Source organism: Eulemur rufifrons, chromosome 17 (assembly GCF_041146395.1).
Source record: "Eulemur rufifrons isolate Redbay chromosome 17, OSU_ERuf_1, whole genome shotgun sequence".
NCBI lineage: Eukaryota > Metazoa > Chordata > Mammalia > Primates > Lemuridae > Eulemur > Eulemur rufifrons.
The window spans coordinates 29,340,390-29,365,249 of record NC_090999.1 but is presented as its reverse complement, the minus strand read 5'-3'; the positions used below and the strand labels follow the sequence as shown (position 1 = coordinate 29,365,249).

General features: G+C 35.2%; 1 protein-coding gene across 6 annotated transcripts in view; it reads right to left on the bottom strand.

The window, feature by feature from the left end:
- The window catches only part of NNT (nicotinamide nucleotide transhydrogenase), a 107,598-nt gene that overhangs the window by 11,009 nt on the left and 71,729 nt on the right, over positions 1 to 24,860 (bottom strand). For all 6 annotated transcript variants that reach the window (XM_069492681.1, XM_069492676.1, XM_069492680.1 and 3 more), the window contains exons 16-19: positions 23,615 to 23,775; positions 20,743 to 20,922; positions 14,550 to 14,709; positions 12,441 to 12,522 (exon numbers count right to left, since the gene is read on the bottom strand). In XM_069492681.1, the coding sequence (XP_069348782.1) occupies positions 12,441 to 12,522; positions 14,550 to 14,709; positions 20,743 to 20,922; positions 23,615 to 23,775 (583 nt within the window). The remainder of the gene's footprint in view (positions 1 to 12,440; positions 12,523 to 14,549; positions 14,710 to 20,742; positions 20,923 to 23,614; positions 23,776 to 24,860) is intronic.

The window sequence follows — 24,860 nt, the reverse complement described above, 5'->3', positions numbered from 1 at the left end:
TCACTCTGACTCCTGTTTCCACTGTCACGTCTCCTTCTCTGACTTTGACCCTCCTGCCTCCCTCTTATAATGACCCTAGTGATTACACGGAGTGCACCTAAGTAATCCAATATAATCTCCCACCTCAAATCTCCCTCACCTTATTCAATTCTACAAAGTTCCTTTTGCCATATAAAGTAACATATTCACAAGTTTTGGGGATTAGGATGTGAACATCTTTGGGGGGCCATTATTCAGCCTATCACAGAGCTCTCTTTCTCGTCCTAACAGCCCATGAACTAGTGCTTCTATTTTAGCTGGATAACCAAATATACACTTTGTGATTTACTTTTGAATTTCAATTTTGCATCCCTCCTTGATTCCTGTATTTTTTTATTTGTTTTTAATACTGCATTCGTCATCTTTAAATTAATCCATCTCACTACCATCTTTATGCTTTAACTGAGGAATCTTGCACCAAATTAGAAATTAAAGACCTCTAAATATATTATTTCTTATTGTACTGTCTTGATTAGCTGCAGACTGTATAAAGACAATGTTTCTGTTGACCTAGTTGTGAAGGGTAAATAATCACCAACATAATGATCATGTTATGCTAAATATCCCAAAGGACAGATCATTTTATATCTGCTTGCATAATAATTTATTACACTAAACTTTAAGACTCTAAGGTCGGAGAAAAACACATGCTGGAGGATGCCAATGTTTTAAGAAAAATAACAGAATACATTCAAATTTGTAGAAATATATATGCACACTGATGAGTCAATGTGAATTTATAAGCGATTCTGGCCCATGTAACTGGATAATCTCCAAAGCATGGATTAAAATTAATTATATCAGACACTGGTTGGCCATGACCAACAATTTCCAAGAACTGATGGCCAAAGCTCATCGATTTCCATCATCACATGAAAAATATCCAGAATTTCAACATGCAAAGCCTACCAGCCTTTTAGCTCTTCTCATTGAACAACAAAAATTATCTTTTATTATGCACATGCTTAAAAAACAGAGCCAGCTGTCCCTGACAATATTCCACAGAAGAAAAATATTAATAACTACTAAAATGAGATCATGGAAAGATCTTCCATGCTCCCAGAACTCTTTCTTTATGCATCTCCTCCTTACCATACTGCAACATAATGACTGTTTGGCACGACTGTGCTCTCTCAACTGAGAGCTCCTGAAGTATAGAAACCATGTCTTATTTACCATTTCCCAGAGTACCTGACACTCTATTGTAGGGACCCAACTGAAGGGAAAGGAGGAGCAAAGGAGTCTTAAAAAACACAGTGTGCCCCATAAGGTACACTGACTCATAAACATTCTGTTTCTTTGTAGAGAAAAAACTTAGAAAAGTAGCGCAGGGTAGCAGGTAAGAGTTCTAGATTGCCACTGCTTAGGGCTCAAAGCATTTGGACAATTTATTTCTTTGTGCCTCGGTTTCCTCCTGTGTACAATGGGATTGACAATGGAACCTCTTCAGAGGATTACTGTGAGATTTAAATGAGATATTTCGTGTAAACAGCATTTCATACAAAGTACTTTAGACCAGCACCTGGCAGACATAAGCCTTCAGTAAATGCACACAGCCATTATCCTACTCAAATACATTTTTATAATATAAATGCTCATCTGAATTTTTCAAATAAATGCCCACTTCTTAATGATCACTTAATACAAAGAAGCACACATTTTCACATTCAAACAAAATGCTGATTTAATGTCAACACTTTCTGGGTTGCTTTTCTAATTCTTACCTTGAAATCCCAGTAAATATCAATATAGTTCAATAAAAGCCAGAAATTCTTTGTATTTACAGTTACATCAAAAGTCTGCAAATGTAGTAAAGGTAGATAAAGGTAGAGTAAGGCCAATAATTATAACCAGTGGACTCACTGGAAATTTGGTCATAACTAATATTAAAATATACATTTATTCTGATAGAGTCAAATTTCAAAAGCTCACTGTTAACCATTCAACAGATACTATGAGCCAAAAAAGTACTGTCTCCTTGGTTGACAGACACAACAAATGTCATCATCAAGTTAGGATAATCTCTTGACTATCTTGAAGAAAACAAAATTTCAACCCTTTTTGCTATGTTTCTTTCTCCAGTATGAAAATGATAAAGTCTCTCATAGAACTTTCTATAATAAAAAAAAGCCCAGGCTTTGGTCACCAATTTAGAATAGATCCAGGCACAGTTCAAAAAGAGTGGAATAATGTACTCAAATGAAAAAAACCTGATCTTCAGAATCTTTTAAATTAACCAAGAGAGAATTAAAAAAAAATAAGAGTATATACAAGAACTACTCATGAATACTGAGTAAACTTGGTAAAATTTGGGAAAGGAACAATCAAAAAAGTTATCATTTTTTAAAAGCTTTTTATAATATATGATGGTATAAACCCCATTCTTACAGTTTTTCAAATACCACGTGCTTTAAAGCGGACACAACAACAACATAAATTTCCACGATCACAGGCCATGGAGACAATATGTCCTGACCAGAGTGCATTATAGCAGTTGTTCTTGGGCATGTGGGGCCACTAAAGAATATAAAACATTCACCACATGAATCTTATCAAACTGTTCAAATAAAATACATCTTCGTGTTCAGATTATGGGAATATCCAGGCCTAGTGCAGCAATAAACCATTGGTTTATTGAATTGAGCACCCCAATTCAACAATTAGACGAAGAAACTGCAAGGACAACTGGGCTCCTTTCTAAAGTCCTTAGAGTGTTTTCCCCATTTTGTAGCCTCTTGCTCTTATAGTGACAAGGATCTCCAGAATTTTTAAATAGAAGCTCCTTACAACCTTTATCCGTTTATATGTTTTGAGAATCACTAGCAAAATTTATTTCCATAGTCAAAATATTCAAAGAGTTAATCTCCCTTCTTTTCCTGTGTTTTATATTTTAAAATCAAACTGTACACAAGATAATGTACATTGCATTTTAGCATTCTGCCTTCACAGCACCACCATCCCACAATTTTCCTAAATATGTTATTCTAACCTAGGAAGTTGACAAATTAGGAAAAAAAAAACAAAGAGAAAATAAAAAGAGGGCTCATTTATTAAAAGTCTACTTACTCCTATTTTTAAGCCATAAATATTCGTAAATCAATAAAACTTTAATGATTAAAATAGACCTTAAAAATTCCCCAATCCAACTGCTGCTTAAGGCAGGAATCCTTTATTTAGAAATTATACCAAATATGTTTGCTCAGGCCAGGTATGGTAGCTCATGCCTGTAATCCTAGCACTCTGGGAGCGAGGCAGGAAGATGGCTTGAGCTCAAGTGTTTGAGACCAGCCTGAGCAAGAGGGAGACCCTATCTCTACTAAAAACAGAAAAATTAGCTGGGTGTCATGGTGTGCACTTGTAGTCCCAGCTACTCGGGAGGCTGAGGCAGGAGGATTGCTTGAGCCCAGGAGTTTGAGGTGGCTGTGAGCTAGGCTGATGCCACGGCACTCTACTCAGGACAACAGAGCGAGACTCTGTATCAAAACAAAACAAAAACGAAACAACGAATACGTTTGCACAGTGTTCTGTCACAAAGCAGGCTGGAAATTCCACTGTAGATGCAAGAAGAGTGTCCCTGGTATGAGCTACACCTCAAGGACCTTTTGAATTCCATGTTTGCATGTGGCAATGCTCCATTCTGACAAGGTTCCATGGAGGTAATAAAAAGATTTGCTACTATATCCAGTATTTGTTACATTTAATTATATATTTCACCTGTGAAAAATATGACTGACAGACTGAAAATGCAGTTTTCTTTGGGTTATCACATACTGATCAGAACTTCTGGTTGACAGTTATGGGTCACTTATTAAAAGCACAAGGGAAAGTTTTTTTAAAAGAAATAATTTTAACAAATCAGTTTAGAATAAAACCTTCCCAAACATGAAGGCAGCAGGGTGAACATCCGTGTTACCTAAATTACCCTTAGTGGTAAAAAGGCTGAGACCAGCTGCGGGGGGCTCATCTCTCCATCTGAAGAGAAACATGGTAATGAAGTGAAAAACTATTTCTGCCAAGGCAACTGCTGTCCACAAAAACTAATTAATGAGATAGGATGTGGAACCAACCTCTCTGGTGAGGCTTCTCAGGCAAACAGATAGACATCCAGCTTTCTAAAATTGTGAAAGTCCTTCTTAGAAACAGTGGTTCTGACAAACTCACTCATGTAATTCCGAATGAAAAAAAAAAAAGTTTATTTAATTTCCTAGTACTTTCCAACATCCAACATTAGAGAACATTTTGTATCTTTTTTTTTTTTCTTTTTTTTAAAGGCAAATAAGCGCTGAACTGCTACTCTGATTCTGAAATCTGTTGTTTATCCATGGCCTTCTCTTCAGAAAAAAAATTATGAAAGTCAGCTTACGAAAATGTCTCAGGGGCACAATTTTTCTAATGCAGAATAATAGACCCTGTCGTATGAATGTGAATGAGGAAATGTTTGACAAACTATTGTCACATTTTCCATCTGTACATGTGGCCTGTGACACTGAGGCCACCCAAACAGATGAGATGTCACCTAAGGAGAATCAAGTCAGACAATCTAATGCAAACATCAATGCAGTTCTCTATAGAACCATGTCCCAACATTACCTTTTCCTCTCCAAGGAGATTAATTATAGATTGTGCCTAAATCTGGCTTTTGCATCACTGAACCAAATCTAACTACCAAGCCCAGAATAGAAACTATATGACTACTGACACTGTTTTGATTTCAAAATAACCAACAAGACTATGAAGAATGATATCAGAGGAAAACCTAAAATTCAATTTGTGACTCATGTTCTAGGATATTATATTCTGGCATATTGTAGAGATTTAGTTAAAATTATACATAATTTCATCTTTCTGTCAAATAACTTTAATGATGTTGTTGAATGGCTCTTAGAATGCAATGGCTAATGAGCCAAGAAATTGAAAATTATTTATAAGATACTGAAGAATTTGGACATTAAATAAGAACAGGGCTTATTTATTTATACTCTGCTGTGTTCACATGAACTTCATTATAAAAACTCAGCTCAAAGTTTATTATAACCATGAGGTTATTAAGAATGGAATGTCCAATTTCCTTAAGTACTAAGTTTGACAGCTGATATCTCTGACATTTCACTTTGACACTTCTTTATTTTTATTGTGAAGGTACATCCTCACTCTTTCAAACTCACATTATGGATTATCTTTCAATTTTTTTAGAGCAATTTTTGTGAAACCATGGATAAGTCAAAAAAATTGTGTTATTTTAGAATATGAGTTCCATCATGGAACCAATACAACGCCGAAAGCGCGAAATATCAATGAAGTGTTTGGGAAGGATGTGGCTAATGAATACACAGTATACTAATGGTTTGAGAAGTTTCATTCTGGTGATTTTAGTCTTGAAAATGAGCTATGTGGGTGACTTGAGATCAAGGTGGACAATGATGAGCTGAAAGCTGTAGTGGAAGCAAATCCATCTCAATCTTGTGTGAATTAGCAGCAAGGTTTGATGTTACTGTTCCAACAATATCAGACCATTTGAAACAAATGGGCAAGGTAAAGAAGCTGGATAGATGGGTACCACATAAATTCAATGAGCATCAGAAGAGAAATCACCTCAAAGCTTCTCTTTCTTTGCTGTCACAACATAAAGGTGAACCATTTCTATAACGTATTGTAGATGTAGATGAAAAATGGATTCTTTTTGACAATCGCAAGCGTTCAGCACAACAGTTAGATAAAGATGAAATACCGAAACACAGTCCAAAACCAAATATTCATCAGAAAAAGCTAATGGTGTCTGTTTGGTGACCCAGCACTGGTAATATCCACTACAGCTTCATGAAACCTGGTCAATTGATTACAGCGGATGTCTACTGCAACCAGCTGGACGAAATGATGAGGATGCTTATGATTAAGCAGCCAAGATTGGTCAATAGAGACAGGCCAATCCTCTTGCAAGACAATACTCGACCACATGTTGCACAAACAACGCTGCTCAAACTACAAAAGCTGGACTTGGAAACTCTCTGTCACCCACCATATTCACCAGACCTTGTCTTCCAGGCCTTGGACCACTTCTTGCAAGGAAAAATATTCAAATCTCAACAAGCTGTAAAAAACACCTTTTACGATTTCATTGCCACTCTCTCTCCAGGCTTCTTTGCTGCTGGCATAAGCAAGCTACTGTTAAGATGGCAAAACTGTGTTGATAGTTTAGGCACATACTTTGATTAATTGTACTGCTTCTTGTTTGAGATAAAATAAACTTTTGATTCGAAATTGGACATTTCATATTTAATTCCCTAATAATACTAGAAGCTAAAAATCACCCTGATGGTTGGAAACACAGGTTTTCATCAATAGTGAGAGTTTCTTCCTCAGGATATGGAATGCCTGTGACAAGGGTTTCTAACGAATGAGTCCTCAAATGGTATGGCTGGAAGAGGACCTACAAGGCACCTAATGCATAGGCTTTAACGTAATCCTCTTTTCTTTCCACCATACCAATATGCTGTGGACAGTATAAAGCCAAACAATCTGGGATGAAGGTGGCCATTTCCTAGGAGCATAAGAAGCATCTTTGATCTGGGGGATTACTGGAAATTCCACATAATAGATTGAACATAGATGTGAGTGAATGCACAGTTTCTTTGACCTTCCTCTCTTCCAACAAAAGTTTCACTGATTTGACCAAGTACATAAACAAACCCCATCACACCCACCCTCCTGCTATCATCTTTTTGAAGAGGGCAGGCTCAATCTAAAGTGCAAAGAAACACACCATATTTTTTGGGAAAACCAGAAGCATTAGCTAATTCATTGCTAACCAGTACCAGCTGTAACTCTGAAACTCTGATACAATAACCTATGCTATAGCTGTTCTTCCTCTTTTCAACTATAATACTGTCTGAACTGGAGACACAATGGGGTTATATGTGCCCCCAATTCATATTATTTTGAAGCCTATTAAACTAACATCTCAATGAATGCAAATTCCATAGGATCAGGAATTTTTATATGTTGTATTCACTGATACATTCCCAGGACCTACAACAGTGTCTGGCACGAAGTACTATATAATTACTTGTTAAACGAATAGCCATTAATATGAATGGTTGTGTCTTTTATTAAAAAAAAAAAACTATTACAAAGCTGACATAAAACTGCTAAATAATGTTTATTTCTTTATTCAAATATTATACTAGGTCTTTTACCTGGCCTAATTTCTATTCTCCTGAGAAACATGTGACTATTACTTTACCAATGTGCCTTGGCTTTTCCTCCCCCCAAAAACATAACAAATCCAAGAAGCCTAAACTTTGGTTTATTTGAATCACATTTACTTCATGAAAAACAGGAAAATCCAGTTAGATGGACAAAATATTTCATCTTCATGTATCTTCAAAGGATCAATTTCTTTCTTAGTAAAAATAACATATTTAAACCAATAACCATGTTATACAAGACTGTAAAACACTATTAAGCTGTAAATATCATAGGCATCTAGATGTGTTCAGATAGAAGATAAAAAGAATAAAAATATTTATTTTAAAAAACCTGCAAAAAAATTCATGTTATGAGTAGTTTAAAATGTTCCCTGGGCAGCTAACTACTCAGACTATTCCTTTGCATTCTTACTGCTATTCTACTTGTCTTAGCATACTATCCTGTTAAATGGAATTTATTCATTCATTCATTTATTTATAGATTTGTTTTCTTCATAACTTTTTTTTTTTTTTTTTTTTTTGAGACAGAGTCTCACTTTGTTGCCCGGGCCATAACTATTAACTTTTGAGAATGAGAACTGGGCTTATGCATCCTTGTATTCTCAGTACCTAGAAATAAATTTCTATTAATAAATTATTAATAGAAAGATATAGTTGAACATTAACATGAAAGCAATGTAGGCCGGGGGCAGTGGCTCACGCCTGTAATCCTAACACTCTGGGAGGCCGAGGTGGGAGGATCGTTTGAGCTCAGGAGTTCGAGACCAGCCTGGGCAAGAGTGAGACCCCATCTCTACTAAAAACAGAAAGAAATTATATGGACAGCTAAAAATATATATAGAAAAAATTAGCCAGGCATGGTGGCACATGCCTGTAGTCCCAGCTACTCGGGAGGCTGAGGCAGGAGGATCACTTTAGCCCAGGAGTTTGAGGTTGCTGTGAGCTAGGCTGACACCACGGCACTCACTCCAGCCTGGGCAACAAAGCGAGATTCTGTCTCAAAAAATAAATTAATTAATTAAAAAAAAAAAAAAGCAATGTGTAACATCAGTTAGTCAATCAAAGAAGTTGAAAATTATTTAGTAAATTCAAAAGACTTCTGTGATAATCCAAGCAAGGATGCTTTATAGGAAGAAAATCAAGCAGTGATTAAGTACAAAAAAAAATTTATGTCCCTTTCTAAGAATTACTCATTGGGAACATTATCTCTGCTTTATAATGAAAAGCCTATCATATAATCAATCCAAAAATTAGGACATAAAAAGAATATTTGTGGCTCTTGTATTACAAGATTTTAGCCATAAAATGCTTTTAGAGATGAAGCAGAAGTTAGGTAAGCTGCACAGGCATTCTGGACAACTGGGAAGCAACAATACCTTGGCCACTAAAGAGAGTCTAAGTCAGTGAACTTTCATGACATTCTAAAATGAGTTCTTGTCATGAAATGTCATGTGCTTCATTATATAATCTCAGCTCTTTGTGTGCATGTTATGACTATGGCCAAAGTAAAGGAAAACAGGAGTGTCTCTAAATCAATCATGGGCCATGAAGCCAGACAGACTGTATGACAGATGCAGTTTTTCTTGGCACCACTTGGGCGTAACTAATTGATGACAATCATATGTCCATACTGGCACATTTCCACAGGGGATGTGTGTGAGTATGTCACCACATCTGGATGCTAGGCATGCTGGGGTCCTGAGGCACAAAGACCTACTAAAACCAGAGGCCCAGCAGCTGTACTCAATGAACACTGTGGGAGCTCCACAGAGTGATGAAAGGACTAAATTACCGCAAACTGTAAATACAGATTTATTTCATTAAACTACGAGGTAACTGCTGCAGCCATCTCTTGTTCAAACAGACATTTGTCTCTTTAAGAAAAGAAAAGCTAGCATATATGTATATACATAGTCCTAACTTCATAAAGAAAATCTGCATTTCTCCTAAGATAACACATGTATTAATACACAGCAAAATCAATAGTTTCTATGAATCCCTTTAAATTTAAAAAAATTCCACACAGAAGCTAGAAAGGAAAACAAGAAAAATATGATAATCTACTATCATGTTAGCAAGAATAGTCCATTTAATTCAAATGCAAGATTTACATAATTTGTTATAAAGACTATGTTGAAAATTCAACCTACTACAGTAAAAAAAAAAACTACAATATATTCATATATAATTGCACCTTTAATATGAAAGACAGAGTACTATAAATAGCTAACTTATCCTAACTCACAAATAGAGAAACCAGACTGAATAATAATTTTATTCTGATCCTATGTAATAGATTATTAATAAATTTAGTAAATTATTTGAACAAACTATGTCAACAACCATGTGAAGCAATGAAAAACTCTCACTGAAAAGCCTGTTTATGAAATTATTTGATAAAAACAATTTATAACTGAGGAACTATTCATATGTGTATAATTAAATATCTTAAGTCAAATAATTACATTTCCCATGCAGTGTGATAGAAATCATCCTATAACAGCAGTTTATATTATATCCCCATGGATAAAATTCTAATCAGATCAGAAACTAAACATTCACTTGTCTTATCCCTTTTCTTCAGATCCTTCTTCCCCATCTCTCATATTTCCTTTCACATCCTGCCTTCCTTCAAGATGCCCAACAGTCTTATGATGCTCTTCAACTCAGCATCCATCCATCTAACCCTGGACTGTTTTTCCAAAATGTCTGGTTAACCTAGGCTGATCAATGGGTAACAAGAGAGGTATGTCAACTTAATCATTCCTTTCTCTAAGGATCACTAGGACATGAAAGCCATCTTTCTCTATTTTATTATGATAGAAGGCATTACTAATACATTAGACTTTTTCACATCTGGATTGAATAAAGAAAACAATTTCTTTTTAGGAAAATCATAAAAAATCTTTAACACATCCTTTTCACTTGTAGGTCTGCAAATATTCTAAGTGGCAAGACTATGACTAAAAAGAAAGCACAGTTTAATATCCCATATGAAAATAGGAATAAGTAACTAAAGAGAAGACTTATGTAAAAATTTTAAAATAGTCAATGACTTTTCTCATCTTCTATTTTCATCTAAGATTATCACTAAACATGGAAACCATTCACATCACAGAAATGCTATTCCCACACTAAATAGTATTTTGATTCATGTATTTGAAAAACACTAACTATAGATTGCAGGAAGCAGAGAGGGAAGAATGACAGAAAAGGGGAAGGGTGAGCAGGAAAGAAAGGAGGAAATAAAACAGCTGACAAAACTGCTGACACTAAGTCAATTTAGGTAACTCTCTGATTTCATCATCTAAGTCTCTTTTACCACTATTAATAGCTGAGACATTTAAATAAAAGATCAGGATTCCACATCCAGTCTGGCACAGATACTCTGACTAGTTCTAGGCACACCATTTGGCTTATTTTATCATCTGCCCCTAGACAAAAGTGTAAGGTTGACATCTAAAAGGAATTTTTATTTACAGTAACGGTTTTGTCAAGGATACTAAATTACAGGTAGATAGGAGGAATAAGTTCTTAGTGTTCTATAGCACTATTAGCATTACCATAGGTAACAAAAACATGTTATATAGTTTCAAATAGCTAGAAGGAGGATATTGAATGTTCCCAACATAAAGAAAATATACAGGTTTGAGATGTGGGTATGCTAATTACCCTGATCTGATCACTATACATTATGTGTATTGCAACATTACTATGTACCCTATAAATATGTACAATCATTATGTGTCTATTAACAAATTTTTTAATGTAAATATTATAAAACATTTTTTAAAAGTTTCATCAACAGATGTTAACATCCTGGTGAATACCCTAATTCTACTTAATGAGTTATCTTGTCTCTCTGACTTATGGGGTTATGTCAACGCAACTGCTAGTGAACCAGCATCCCCACAAAATGGGCAGCAGTTGTCCTAAGAGGGGTAAGTCTAGAGGCTCTCTTCTCTGACTCCTAAGTAACAACAGAGTTCCAGAATGGGGACCCAAATGTAAGCAGGACAGATGCAAAGTACCTCAAGGGTTACCAAGCTCACGACCCAATGGCCCCATTTTTACATTTCTCAAACCCTTTTTCTAAGGTCACAAGGAATAATCTAGGAATGCAGTCCCTGACTTTGCCACTCAGTCTGAGGTCCTCCCAAGAGCAGTCCAATGCCCCCATGGCAAGTGGCAGGAATAGCCACTGCTCTAATTCATATTTCAAAATGTGTACGGCTTTATAAAAAGAACATGTTCAGCAGTCTTTTCCACCCTGACAGGATGAGGGCTAAATCAGCACAACAGTAACCAGCCCACAGGTTTATTACTGGGTCTCACTGTTCCAAAAGTTCTCTTTTGAGCCCTTTTGTTTTTCCTCACTGTCAAAAGAAACCAAGAAGATACAACTTGATGTAATTTAAATGCTTTACTTGACTTCATTCTCCAAATCAAACCATAGAGAAATAAGGCTTCTGCTTTTTCCCATTAATAAACATCCTGGAATTTGTAATAATAAAATTTCTCTTTCTAAAATGAGTCTATGTTTAGAGTCAATGCTATTCTATAGATGGCAAAAAACTAAGCAGTAAGACTAAGACTAGGATAGAGTTTGGGTTTTTGGTTTTTTTTTTTTTTTTTTACAACAACTTAGTTTCTTTACCTAGGACTATATATGTTAAATGCCACTTTAAAAAATAGTCATTTTTTTTTAAAAGCTGACCCTTAACCAACATGGGTTTGAACTGCGTGGGTCCACTTACATGCAGATTTTCTTCAGCCTCTGCCACCCCCGAGACAGCAAGACCAACCCCGCCTCTTCCTCTTGCTCCTCAGCCTACGCAACGTGAAGACAACTGAGGATGAAGATCTTTAAGATGATCCACTTCTACTTAATGAATAGTAGATATATTTTCTCTTCCTTATAATTTTCTTAATAATATTTTCTTTTCTCTAGCTTACTTTAAGAATACACTAATATAATACATATAACATACAAAACCCATGTTAATCGACTTATCGGTAAGGCTTCTGATCAACAGTAGCTATTAGTAGTTAAGTTATGAGGGAGTCAAAAGTTATACATGAATTTTCAACCATACAGGGTCGGTGCCCCTAACCGCTGCATTGTTCAAGGATCAACTGTATTTCCTTTTCTTCACACACACACATCTTTACACGCACTGCAAGCCTCTCACTTACCTGACTTTTTTGCCTTGCTCAGTGAGCATCTTTACCAAATCAGCGATGGGGTACTGAGCTTTGGCTGCACAGAGACCGTACCCTGCAAGGAACATGAAGAACACAGATGTGTTTTTTATTTTGAAATTTAGGAACTACAACTTCTCTCTTGATCAAAACACATTTTTATGCCAACATAGGCAATCAGATAAGAGGACTAGAAAATGAAAGCAAACTTATAATTTGGACTTTTAAGAATACTGGCCTAAATTTGAAATTCAAAATCTAACGATCTCTTCTCAATCTTCTGTAGTGTCTGGTAACTGCTGGGCACGCCCTCCCTGCACACCATACACACACCTGCGTATACCCTTCTCTTCTCTCCTCTCCTCTTCTCTCTCTTCATACTTGGCTGTGATGACACTGCAGTCCCCTGGTTCACCTTCTAACTTTGTTTACTGTTCCTTCTCAAATTCTTTGAACAGTTTTTCTCCTTCTGTTTTTCCCCTTAAATGATAAAGTTTCCCAAGACGGTTTAACTCTGCCCTCATGTTCTCCTTGAAAATCTCAGATTATCCTATGGCTTCAACAACCATCCAATGATTCCCATCTGCCTACAAACCTGACCTATCATTTGAGCACCAGGACAACACGCCCAATGTCCCATCTCCATCTCAAACTTAGTATCTCCAAAAAAGAACTTAAAATTTCTCCCAATGCCCAAGAAAAAAAGCTCTCGATATTTCTGATGTTGTTGCGGGTATAACCAAGAACTTCAGTCATCTTCATTCTCCTTTATCCCTCCATTTTGTCCATTCTACCTGTACAAGGAATCTCACATCTGTCCCTACTTTTCTACGCCCATCCTTCTAAATGCCAAGTCTCTGCTCAAGCTATTCCCTCTGCCTTCCCCCATCCCAACATCATCCATCCTCTAAGCCTCAAAAGAAATCCTCACTTCCCTACAAACTTTACAAACCTTCTTAGGTTCCTCATGATAGAAGAATTGCCTACACAGTTCGGTTTAGCCCTTACCATTAGCCAGCTTGCACTCCTGATCTACCCATCTCACTTCATCACTAGATGGAAATTGTCTACAGGAAAAAGATGGTGTCCTCTACATCTTCACAGCCTCACACTCCAGCAGTGTTTCTCAACCGTGAGACCAACGTCACTTTGGCCGGCAGCATTCATTATGCAGGAGCGTCCCACGCATCACAGCATATTTAGTTTATCCGCTTCTACTAACTGACAGCAGCAGCCCCACCTGTGTGACAACCACAAACCCAAATCCACATGCACGTGTTTCCAATGCCCCTAAAAAGCGACATTGCCCTAAGTGGAGAAGGCTTATACCTTAACATTTAGTTCGGCTAATGTTTGTTATTTTTATCTCAATACATAACCAACCAATAAACGACCCACATGTCAAATCAGTAGCTTTTCTTTACAGAAAGCTTATATGATAGCATGGTAGAGTTAAAATCTTAATCTGAAATCAACGTATTACTTATAATACCACAGCATGCTGTGATAAGAGTGAAGAACCGGCCAAACCTCAGAAAATTGGGAAATTGAGGCCTGGAGAAATTTAATAACTCAGTCAATGTCATATCGGTTGAGGCGTAGCTTTTAAAAACAGAAGTCAGGTGGTGTGACTCCCAGACCAAGCTCTTTCTACTAGGCCATGCTGCCTTATCTTACTGAAAACCACATGATTCTTGATATCTAAATATTTATTTTTGAAACAAGACTAACATTTACTGAGCAAGTCTAATGAGTGAGCTAAACACTTTCATGTACTCTTGACAATAGGCCCAAAAATTACCAACAAGAAAAAAATTACAAAGACTCAAAAATGAATTGAACATATGTATTGAATCATAGAAAGTCACAGCTAGAACCCATACATCAATTTATAGAATCTCCATGTGATCCCCAAAATAGTAAAACTGAGAATTCTCAGTATTTTTCACCTTGAATTCATAAAGTTGCTACTATGTTTCATTATGTTTTCAAAAATAAAGAAGTTCCAATTCTATTTTTTTCCTATTACAAAAAATTGTTTTAATGTAAGTAAAACAAAAATCATGGGTTGTTTGCTTTTTAGTTTTTGTTTGTTTGTTTTACCTGGAGTAATAATAATGTTATTAGCTTCTCGAATCATGTCAATTGCATTGTCAAGGTTGATTTCTGTATGTGTGCCAGAAATTTCCATGGGTTTTCCACCAGCTGTTGAAGTGGTACCATAGCCTCCAAGAATCACATTAGCCAGGGAGCGATTCATTGCCTAAAGAGCAAAATTAATCAGCTGTGAGAGTTTAATCCACATAACTTTTCAGAATGGTATAAATTTTGTGTAAAAAGTTGTTTAGTTGATCATTTAAAACATTTTAACCAGATAAATTTGAGCTGTCTTCTTAATAATATTTCAAAAATTTAAATGACAGAAGACATCTAAGAACCACATTATTTTTTCCCTATCAAATCAATTGCACATTGATATATTTTCAGTAAAAAAGTAAATAAAAACAAAGAAGTTAATGGAAAATTATCAGTAAAATTAGGAAATTAATGAAAAATTCAGGTCTACTTATTATTGTCTGAACGCTGATTGAGCAACTTTTGCCTCCGTGTTTATGTGGATTTCACCATAGTAAAAAAAAGACTAAAGAGAATGACAGAAAATAAGACATTTTACAAGGCAACCCTACAGATCTCTCTTGGGTGAATTCTGCTACCAGAAACAAGCTGCGAAGGGGCACCTGGGAAGAATCAAAATCAGAAGGATCCACTTCATTTAGAACTCTGCTGCCCTCTGTCATCAAGAAAATAAGAAATGTGGTGGCTGATACCATCTTATTTTCCAAATCAATTACAGCTCCCTGAAGCCTTATACCTAAGTTGTAATAGAAGTAACTGAGCTCATCATTAAGATCCTAAAATATTTCACTTCCAAACAGGTAGATGAATGAGGTTATACACTCCTTAAAATTTATACCCACCCTTTTAACTAGAAAATCAATCTCAAAAAATAAATAAATAAATAAAAGAATGGCGCTTCTCATTGCATCTCATTTATAATCATCCAAGAACGTGGCACACAAAGGCCACAACTGAATTATGTGGCAATAACTGATCTGATTTTGAAAAACAGTTCATTTGTAGACCTCTGGAGGTATGGTGGTAAAAGAAAAGGAAAGAAGCTAGATGTTCCGAGTAATCAAACACATTTTAAGAATTCAAATCACTGACTGCACATGATTAAAAGTCATTCTACATGATCAGAACTGAATTTATCACTTCAGGAAAAATTCTAAAAATTCATTAAACCCTATTTTAAGAGCTGTGATAAATATATTATATGTATCCATTATATCACTTAAAAGCTACATAAGTGTGAATCTATTACTTAAAAAAAAAAAGACAATAATTATTTAAAAGCACTAGAGATCTTCAATGATAAGTACCACATCAGGAAAAACACGACCACCCATACAATGAATTATGGCCCAGCCTAATACCAGCTCAGTGGAGACATTTGCGTTACTGCTGAAGTGAGACACGGGCTATGGCAAGGAGGAAAAGGAACATAGAAAATGAGCAAAAAGCCATACTTTGACAAAGGCAGCCTATAAAGAATACAAATTTTAAAGATGATAGATCAAAATGTTGCCAGAACTTCAATTGTTCCTTTGACCTAAACTCATTTATCAAACACAACATCCACATTTTACAGAACCCAAAGTTCTGGTAAGGTCGTCTATAATTACATTCAAAATAAAGCCTGAAATATCTTTATGTATATTATTAATGGATCAGAGGGTCTGAGAACAATTAAATTAATTTAATTGACATGAAGTTTTAAATTCTTAACACATCTTCCCATATTTAAATCCAAGGTTTAATGAAAACCCAAATAGCCATATCTGAGACTTCCCCAACATTCAACTTTTGTTGACATTGATAATCTTTTCTAGTTTTGAATTACAGAATTCCACAACTCAGCTATCAAAATATAGATTCTACCAAATTTTTGCCCTTCAGCCTAAGCTCTCCCAACTGAGCTATTTCGGCAGCCTGCCCTTAAAAATTGATTCAAAGGACTATTTTAGACATAAAGATATTTCTTTCACATATAACTTTTTTAAAAAAAAGTCAAATGAACAAAGAGGCCCTATCTCCTGTCTGATATAGTCCTGCAGAAGGACAGATCACAGAGGACATGATGCAGAGGACAGATGGCGAGGGACAGAACCACTTTATTCTAACTTGGCATAATAGGAACCATTATTTGCTCCTATAAAACTGAATGGAGGAGAAAGAAAGAATTTCTGAGGACACTGAATTAATGTGTGCCCACTTCTGATGGCATCTTAGAGAGAAAAAAAGGAACCACACAGTAGTTGAACAATCAAAGTCAACTTGTTAAACATGTATCCACAATTATATCACCATTAAGTTAACTCCATGTGGCCTCTTAAAAACGAAATTATTTTTCATCTCTAAATTTACCATTGCAACATCATATTTTCAACAAATGTTTAGGGTTTATTGTTTTGTTTTGTTTTGTTTCTTTCTTTCTCTCTCTTTTTTTTTGGCCTGCTTAAGTGATTAATGAGACTAATCACAGATCCAGAGATTGAAGAAAGTTCCCAGCTTCCAAGACAAAGAATTTACAACACTGTCCAAGACTGTTCCTTTTTAGCCATTAAGCCCTATAATTAAAATTGTATTATTCTACATTAAAGAGAAGCTTAATTCTCATAATTCCAAGCACACTGTAAGAAATAAATTCGAAAACAAAGGAAAGGTCATAAAATAGACAAAGCCAAAGCAATAATAACATACATACTATTCACTAGCATCTCTCATTCCAATGTTTTGTAGGTACTAATTAATTACAAAGTAAAAAAAAATTGTTTTTGGTTTGACTTTTGATCTACTTCATTTTGTTCTATTTTCATTTGTAAACAAGCAACAAAGACCAAAAATCAGAAAATTTGGTCTGAAAATGCGGTTCTATTTTTGCAAGATCTCTACATCCCTGGCAATCTGGATACTATCACAAGTAGGGAGACTGTAAAATCATAAAGAGGTTCGTGTCTATGTGATATCTGGATATAAAGCAAATCATTGATTTGAACTAGTTGTTTGGACACTGCCGACATTTTTCAGTTTTTATAATATTGAGTGTTATGTTACCATAGCATCAGGCTCAGAGGATACCCAAAAGAATTGTCAGAACAAAAATTCAATTTTAGGGTTAGCCATTTGGGGTACATTACATTCCCTCATACATAATAAAACTGCTCTGTTCTGGTTTGGATTCACATGTTTCTTTCAATAAATCATAAAGAAGGTCAGCATACTGGTACCATATTAACTCTAGTATATCTGCTACCATAACCTATCTGGAGAGATTTCCAAAATATAAAATGAGCTAAAAAATAAGATATTCATCTATTGTTCATTCAACAAACATTGTATTTGTTTGAATATGCCAGGTGCTAGGCCAGGCCTCATAAACACAAAGGTGAATAATAAATGGTGCCTTAAGATACTTTTATAAAACAAGAATACTTCCTACCTTCAGAATCAGTGTGGGGATTAAATAAGCTAATATTTGTAAAGCACCCAGCATGATGCCTGCAGTATTATACTAAAGTCCAATATTGAGTAGCTATTTCAGTTTTATTATTCTGATCTACCTTCAGCTGCTAAGAACAGGCATAAACAATTTCTTATAATAAAGCAGCATAAGGTAAAAATCAATAAAGGTAAGTGTAAAAAGTCAGAAATCAAGAGTATTTAGAAAAAAAATTCTGTCTTCAAAATCCAAAAGTATGGCAAGCTTGTTTTATTGTTAGTTGCTCATTTGCTTTGTAACAACATCTAGCAGTAGAGAGTACACAGTAAAACAAGTACATTACAGCTCACTAGCAAGAGCTTTGACTAGGAAATCCCTTACAGAGATCAATTTATTAATATCAAAAGCCAACAAAAGATCTTACTCCCTTTGACCATGTAATTGCACTATAAAAATTTGACCTAAGGAAATAAAGATGCACAAGATGGAATACTGCAGCCAAAAAAAAGTTAAAAACAGTAATATGTACTTGGATAGATTATGGTATATCAATGTGCTATAATAACAAGTAGATGTTAACTATTATTAGTTAGAAAATTAAACAGAAAATTAAATTTAAAGTTAGACAATTAATACATTAAATACAATGTATTTAAATATACACATATAAAAAAAGACTAGAATGTTAACAGCTAAGTGGTAATGGAAGTTTAGATGATTTTCTTATTTGATATTTATCTTTTTCTGTTTCTTCCAAATTTCCTACATTAAACATCTTTTGTTAATTTTTTTTAATTAAGACTTCAACTGTCCTTGAATCCAAATTAATACAAACTTGTTATTACAGAGTACTAATCTGACCCAATATGATATTTATGGCTTCAGACAGCAATAAGAATAACTTATTAGCTGTAAATATGGTATAGGAATAAAATATATCTGCAGTATGCTCATATTAAATGACATGCTTGAGGCAGTAAAAACAGAAAAAAAAAAGAACTAGAGAAAACATATCAAGAAATATGAAAGAATAGCAAAAGAAGAGAAAGATGATGTAATTACAGAAGTACACATAGAAGAGAGCGCTTTCAACAGGTGCCTTTTACTACCTTATTCTAGTTATTATAACAGTTACAGAACTGATACCGAAAGAGTTGCTGTGGTTGCTATAACTAATAATAATAAAAGATACTAGATGAAGAAGAAAAAGTAGAAAAATAAAAGACACAGACAGTCAGAAATTTGGGAAATACTGTTAACAAATTTAAGAACCTAAAGAATACCATTTAAGGAAAAAAAGATAAAGGCAAAAAGTACCCATGATGATATTTCCTAGATATAAATCTTCCTCCCTCCCTTACCCATATCGGTATGCCACTGGCTTTGTTAAAATTAAAATCTTCCCATTTAATATTAAAAATAGTTTCTGACAAACCACAAGTAATAATGAAAATCTGCTGCCCCCTGCTGGCCATTAAAATTTATCAAATGAGGCAAAGACTAAGGGTTAAAAGTTCATTTTTAGAGAAAACTGTATTTCTAGTACAACTGAATAAATTTTTCTTCTTCACCAACATTTATATTTAAAAACCCCAAAGGCTGAAACTTTTCAAACAGGATATATAAACCTCCACTTTTCCAAATCCCTGAACAACTCAAGTGATTTCATTTTAAAATCTTTTAGCTTATTTTGAATTTGGGCTGTCAAATCCTTTGTTTTAAAATATGGCCAAAGAAACAAAAATATTTTTTATTATAACAGCATTCCAAATTACAATGATATTTTCAATTATTTCATAAGGTAAATAGGATTATTTTTATTTCATAAAGTCAAATTCTGAGTTCACTTATTATAGTTTCATGCTTGTACTTTGTCATTCAAAACTATTATTTAGAGAATAAGATCTATGATTAGAAAAATTTTCTAGGCAAACTTTTAATTATTTGCAAGATATCTTCTTGGCATCAAGAAGGGAATTAGAAATAAAAAGGAAGCTAGGAAGTATTTGTGTTACTACTTTATTCTGTTTTTTTAAAACATCATGTTGACCACGAAACTTCTAATTAGGTACCCTCACATATGACTAGTGGGAGTGTAAATTCAAACAACCTTTCTGGAAACATGGAAATAAGTATAAAGAGTCTGTAAAAATAAGCACACCCTTTCACTTTTACTTCTAGGAATCTACCTAAGGCAAAAATCAGAAATGTCAAAGATGTATTTATGTATAAAGAGAAATAAAAATCAAGCAACATCAAATGTATAGCATTAGGGAAATATTAAATAAATTTTGTATATCCATATGATGGATTAGTATAAAGTCTCCTAAAATAATTTCTTAAAGGCGTTTTAATGATAAAAAAAGCCAAGAATATAGTATATAAGTTTAAAAAATTAAATGTAAAATGATATACAACATGATCAGACAAGTAAATACACAGGCAATACACAAAGAAAAAGAATAGAAGAAAATAAACTAAAATCTTACGTGATTATCTCCAGATGGAGATAGGCGTTAGAAGATTTTTATCTTCCTATTTAACTTTCCTAATTCTCTATAGTTGGGTACCATGAACACAGTCCTGGAAATTTATTCAAAGAAAACACCCTGCTATTTCTGCTGAAGAGAATTAAAGTTAACATACTCATTTTTTTGCCTAATACAAGAAATGACAAGCACATCCATATTTTCAGAACATCATTTACTTTTCTTTCACATTTGTGTTTCTTACCACACACATGATGTACGACAGGATTGCACCAGAGGAGCCGATGAGCGCGCCCACAATGGTCAGCAGGTTGTTGTTGAGCAGGAAGCCCTCGGCACACAGGGCCCAGCCCGAGTAGCTGTTCAGCACAGTGATGACCACAGGCATGTCGGCACCCCCAATAGCAGCCGTCAAAGTCACGCCCTGGGACAAAAACCAAAGCAGAACTCAATAACATAAAAATAAAATCTCTGACATTTAACATCTTGGTTCTTAATTATTCTAGTTTTTTTTTTTTTTTTTTTGAGACAGAGTCTCACTCTGTTGCCCAGGCTAGAGTGAGTGCCGTGGCGTCAGCCTAGCTCACAGCAACCTCAAACTCCTGAGCTCAAGCGATCCTCCTGTCTCAGCCTCCCGAGTAGCTGGGACTACAGGCATGCGCCACCATGCCCGGCTAATTTTTTCTATATATATTTTTTTAGCTGTCCATATAATTTCTTTCTATTTTTAGTAGAGGTGGGGTCTCGCTCTTGCTCAGGCTGGTCTCGAACTCCTGAGCTCAAACGATCCGCCCACCTCGGCCTCCCAGAGTGCTAGGATTACAGGCGTGAGCCACCGCGCCCGGCCTAGTTTTTCAATTAATATATTTACATGTAAGTTCTACTTCTGGTAATGACTGCCTCCTATCTGACCAACTCTTTCACATATATAACTATAAACACTGAGTCATACCCCAGCCCCCCAAAAAAAATTCCCTAAAGAAAGAAATTACTTTTCAGTGATTCAGTGATTTCTCTATTTTCAGTAGGCAGAAACTGGAGAGGGGTCTACACTTGGAAAAATACAATGGCATAAAGTGAATTTCCAAGTTTTTATGGTGTTAGGCTGAGGGCAGACCCCTATGAGTACCAACTGAAGCAGCTAAAACTAAAATATAAGCCTACAGTCTTACTTGTTTGAAGACCCTAAAGACGGAGGTTTGAGGTGACCAAGGCAGCTAGAACGTGAGAAGGAAAAGCCTGCAAAGGAACAGGCTAAAGAAGGGGAACCCCAAATTCTACGTATAAATTCTATGTATAAAATCCAAATCTCTGGATGACTATGTATATGTGGGGCAGACTCCAAGTAATACTAATAAGAATAAAATAACAATAGATTTCAGCTGTCCCTGCCCACCATAAAGGAGTCAGAATGTGAAATTTGAGTCCAGCCAAGATAGCTGCCTACAAAAACAAATAAAAAATAATAATCAAAACTCTCTGAAGGAATACAACAGAATCCAAAGTGTCTATAATGTATCACATTAACATTGTCCATGATGTAATCCCAAATTACCAAAACACAGGAAAGGAAAAAGGATGGTGGGGAGAAAGATTTTTGCTCTTTATTCCACATACTCCTACATTTTTTTTTTGTTCGTTTGTTACAATGTGAATGTATTCATATACTACTTACTTAAACCAAAAGCAATAAAAATAAGTACTAAAAATACTTTCATCTTATTCAAATGTTCTCATAGAATCAATAAGTACCTTTTAAATACCATATGTACTGCTTTTCAAAAACAATAATTCTGTGTTACATTTCTATACTATAGGTTTGATTTTGCGACTTTAACATTTTCTGCTTTATTAGGTTAAAAATATCAAAACTATTTTTCTTTTGTTTAAAATAAGACAAAAATCAGTGCTATATAAGGCAGAATCAAATTGGATCATCAATATTCATATAAAGATATAGAATTTTAGGCCGGGCACAGTGGCTCACGCCTGTCATCCTCGCACTCTGGGAGGCCGAGGTGGGAGGATCATTTCAGGTTGGAAGTTTGAGACCAGCCTGAGCAAGAGCAAGACCCCGTCTCTACAAAAAATAGAAAAAAATTAGCCAGGCATGGTGGCATGCGCCTGTAGTCCCAGCTACTTGGGAGGCTGAACCAGGAGGATCGCTTGAGCCCAAGAGTTTGCGGTTGCAGTGAGCAATGATGATGCCACTGCACTCTACCCAGAGTGAGACTCTGTCTCAGAAAAAAAAAAAAAGGATAGAATTTTAAGCTGCTTTTCTTAAGAACTTCAGTGTTCCAAATTTTGTGCGTATCATTTTTATACTATAAATTCAGTGCTTCTGAATCTAGGAGACAGTAAGTGTTTGATAAGCAGTTACTATGAGTCTAACTTTGTGCTGGGCATTGTGGATAATTTCTTAAAAACTTAACATATAAACCTTGTCTACAAAGTATACACTAAAGAACATGAATATCAGTGAATAACAACCAGTTGCATGTAACAGCATCATATAATAATAAAATGTTGAACTATAACATGTAGACAACTAAAAACTACTATATGTATCAATGTACTAAATGCAAAAATTAAAGAGGAAGAAGACCAAACCTATCATGAAAGGCTTCACTGAATTCCCTCACTGAGCACATAGGATTTAATTACATTTTGCTTTATATAATTATTTGATTTGGTGTCATATGTTCCAATGAACATGAAAGCAACTAATGGGCGGAAACTATCCTACAGGTATTGTGTAAACCCCAAAGCACTACTTTGTAGGGCCTGTCACACAGTAGGCACCTAATGAATGGAATTGAAACCTTTTGGTTTTTTACACTCCTATTCACCAACACGTTGCTCCAGTGAAGAGACTCAGAGCAATAAAGGTGCCACATGTGACAACTTTGAAATAAACAATTGAGAGAAACAATGATTTTCTTCTTACACTTTTCTATATCTTCCAGATTCTAAAAAGATGGCCGTATAACATAATTTTAAAACATTTTTATTCCACCATGGGTCTTGAAGAGATAGAAATATTATTAGACTGTAACTGAACAAAATACTCCCAGTTCCTCACTAAGTATGTGCTTTTTCAATCTCTGACTTCTTACCATGACAGCAGAGAGAGCTGACACAGAGCCCAGACAGGTAATGCCGGTGGTAAAGCTTGGGTCCATCATGAACGGGATCATTCCTCCCACACTAGCAGCCAGCAAGCCGGCATTGAGTACGTGCCTTCCAGGTAGGAGGAGAGGGGCAGATTTCAGGATACCTAGAAGCAAACACATGGTATTCAGAATTGAGAACGTGTAGTAAGACATTGCCTCACACACGTGCAAGTATATGGCCTTTAATTCCAAACTACCAAAATGTAATAACATGGTATTTAAAATATCACCAGATACAGGCAAATTAGAAACATACAGGCAAATTAGAGTTGTTACAAGTAACAAACATTAATGGGGACAGGAAAAGTATGGTTCAACTTAACTGTTCTTTTCCCTACTGTGATCACATAAAAATTTCTTTACTTTTTGTCATAGAATCTTAAAAAGTGATTTCTTCTGTATGACCAACACAGAAATTGTTAAGTGTAGTTTTTGTCTATTTAAAACTTCGATACGAGTCCTTGCACATTAGCATTTCTGATTCTGTCAACTGAGCTCAAGGGAGAAGAACCCCTGCTTGTTAGTTATTCCTAAAGACAAAGCATAAGATAAGAATGTTTGAGGCTGGACATTCTTTCATGATTTTTAAGTTTCATGGAAGTTTCCCACTTAATTTTAATGACTTTTTATTACTGAGAGGCAAGACTATGTTTCTAAACCACAAACTACTTTCTTTAGAGACTTCCTTTTTGTAAAAACGCTGAAAGCAGCCTCTGTGGGCTTCCATTTTCATGACTGACTTTAGCAGCAGCAACAGTAGCCATGCTAGCTAAAGCCCTAAAATGCATATTTGTTTTTGAAATAAGTACTGCCTACGAATCACACACATTTATTTGATAAGCTTCACTCTATTCTGGAAAATGCATAAAGTTTGTTTCTGTGAACTCTATACAGACTTCTCTAGCCAAGAATTATGAAGATGCTGTTTTGTTCATTTATATTATCAAACGTCAGCTAGTCCCTCCATGCAAATTTCTGTGCACTAATTTCCTCCATTCCTGTCTGCAGAAGAAATAGCTTCAAAACTTTATGAGACTTGCAAGGATCAAGAAGGGGAACCATCTTCATAGGGGGAAAAAACCTTTTACCTATTTCTGAGTGCTATACAAATACTCTTTACCTAACAATTTCTACTGTTAAGGTATTTTCTGAAATTGAAATGGATCTCTAAATACCCTAAATAATAGAT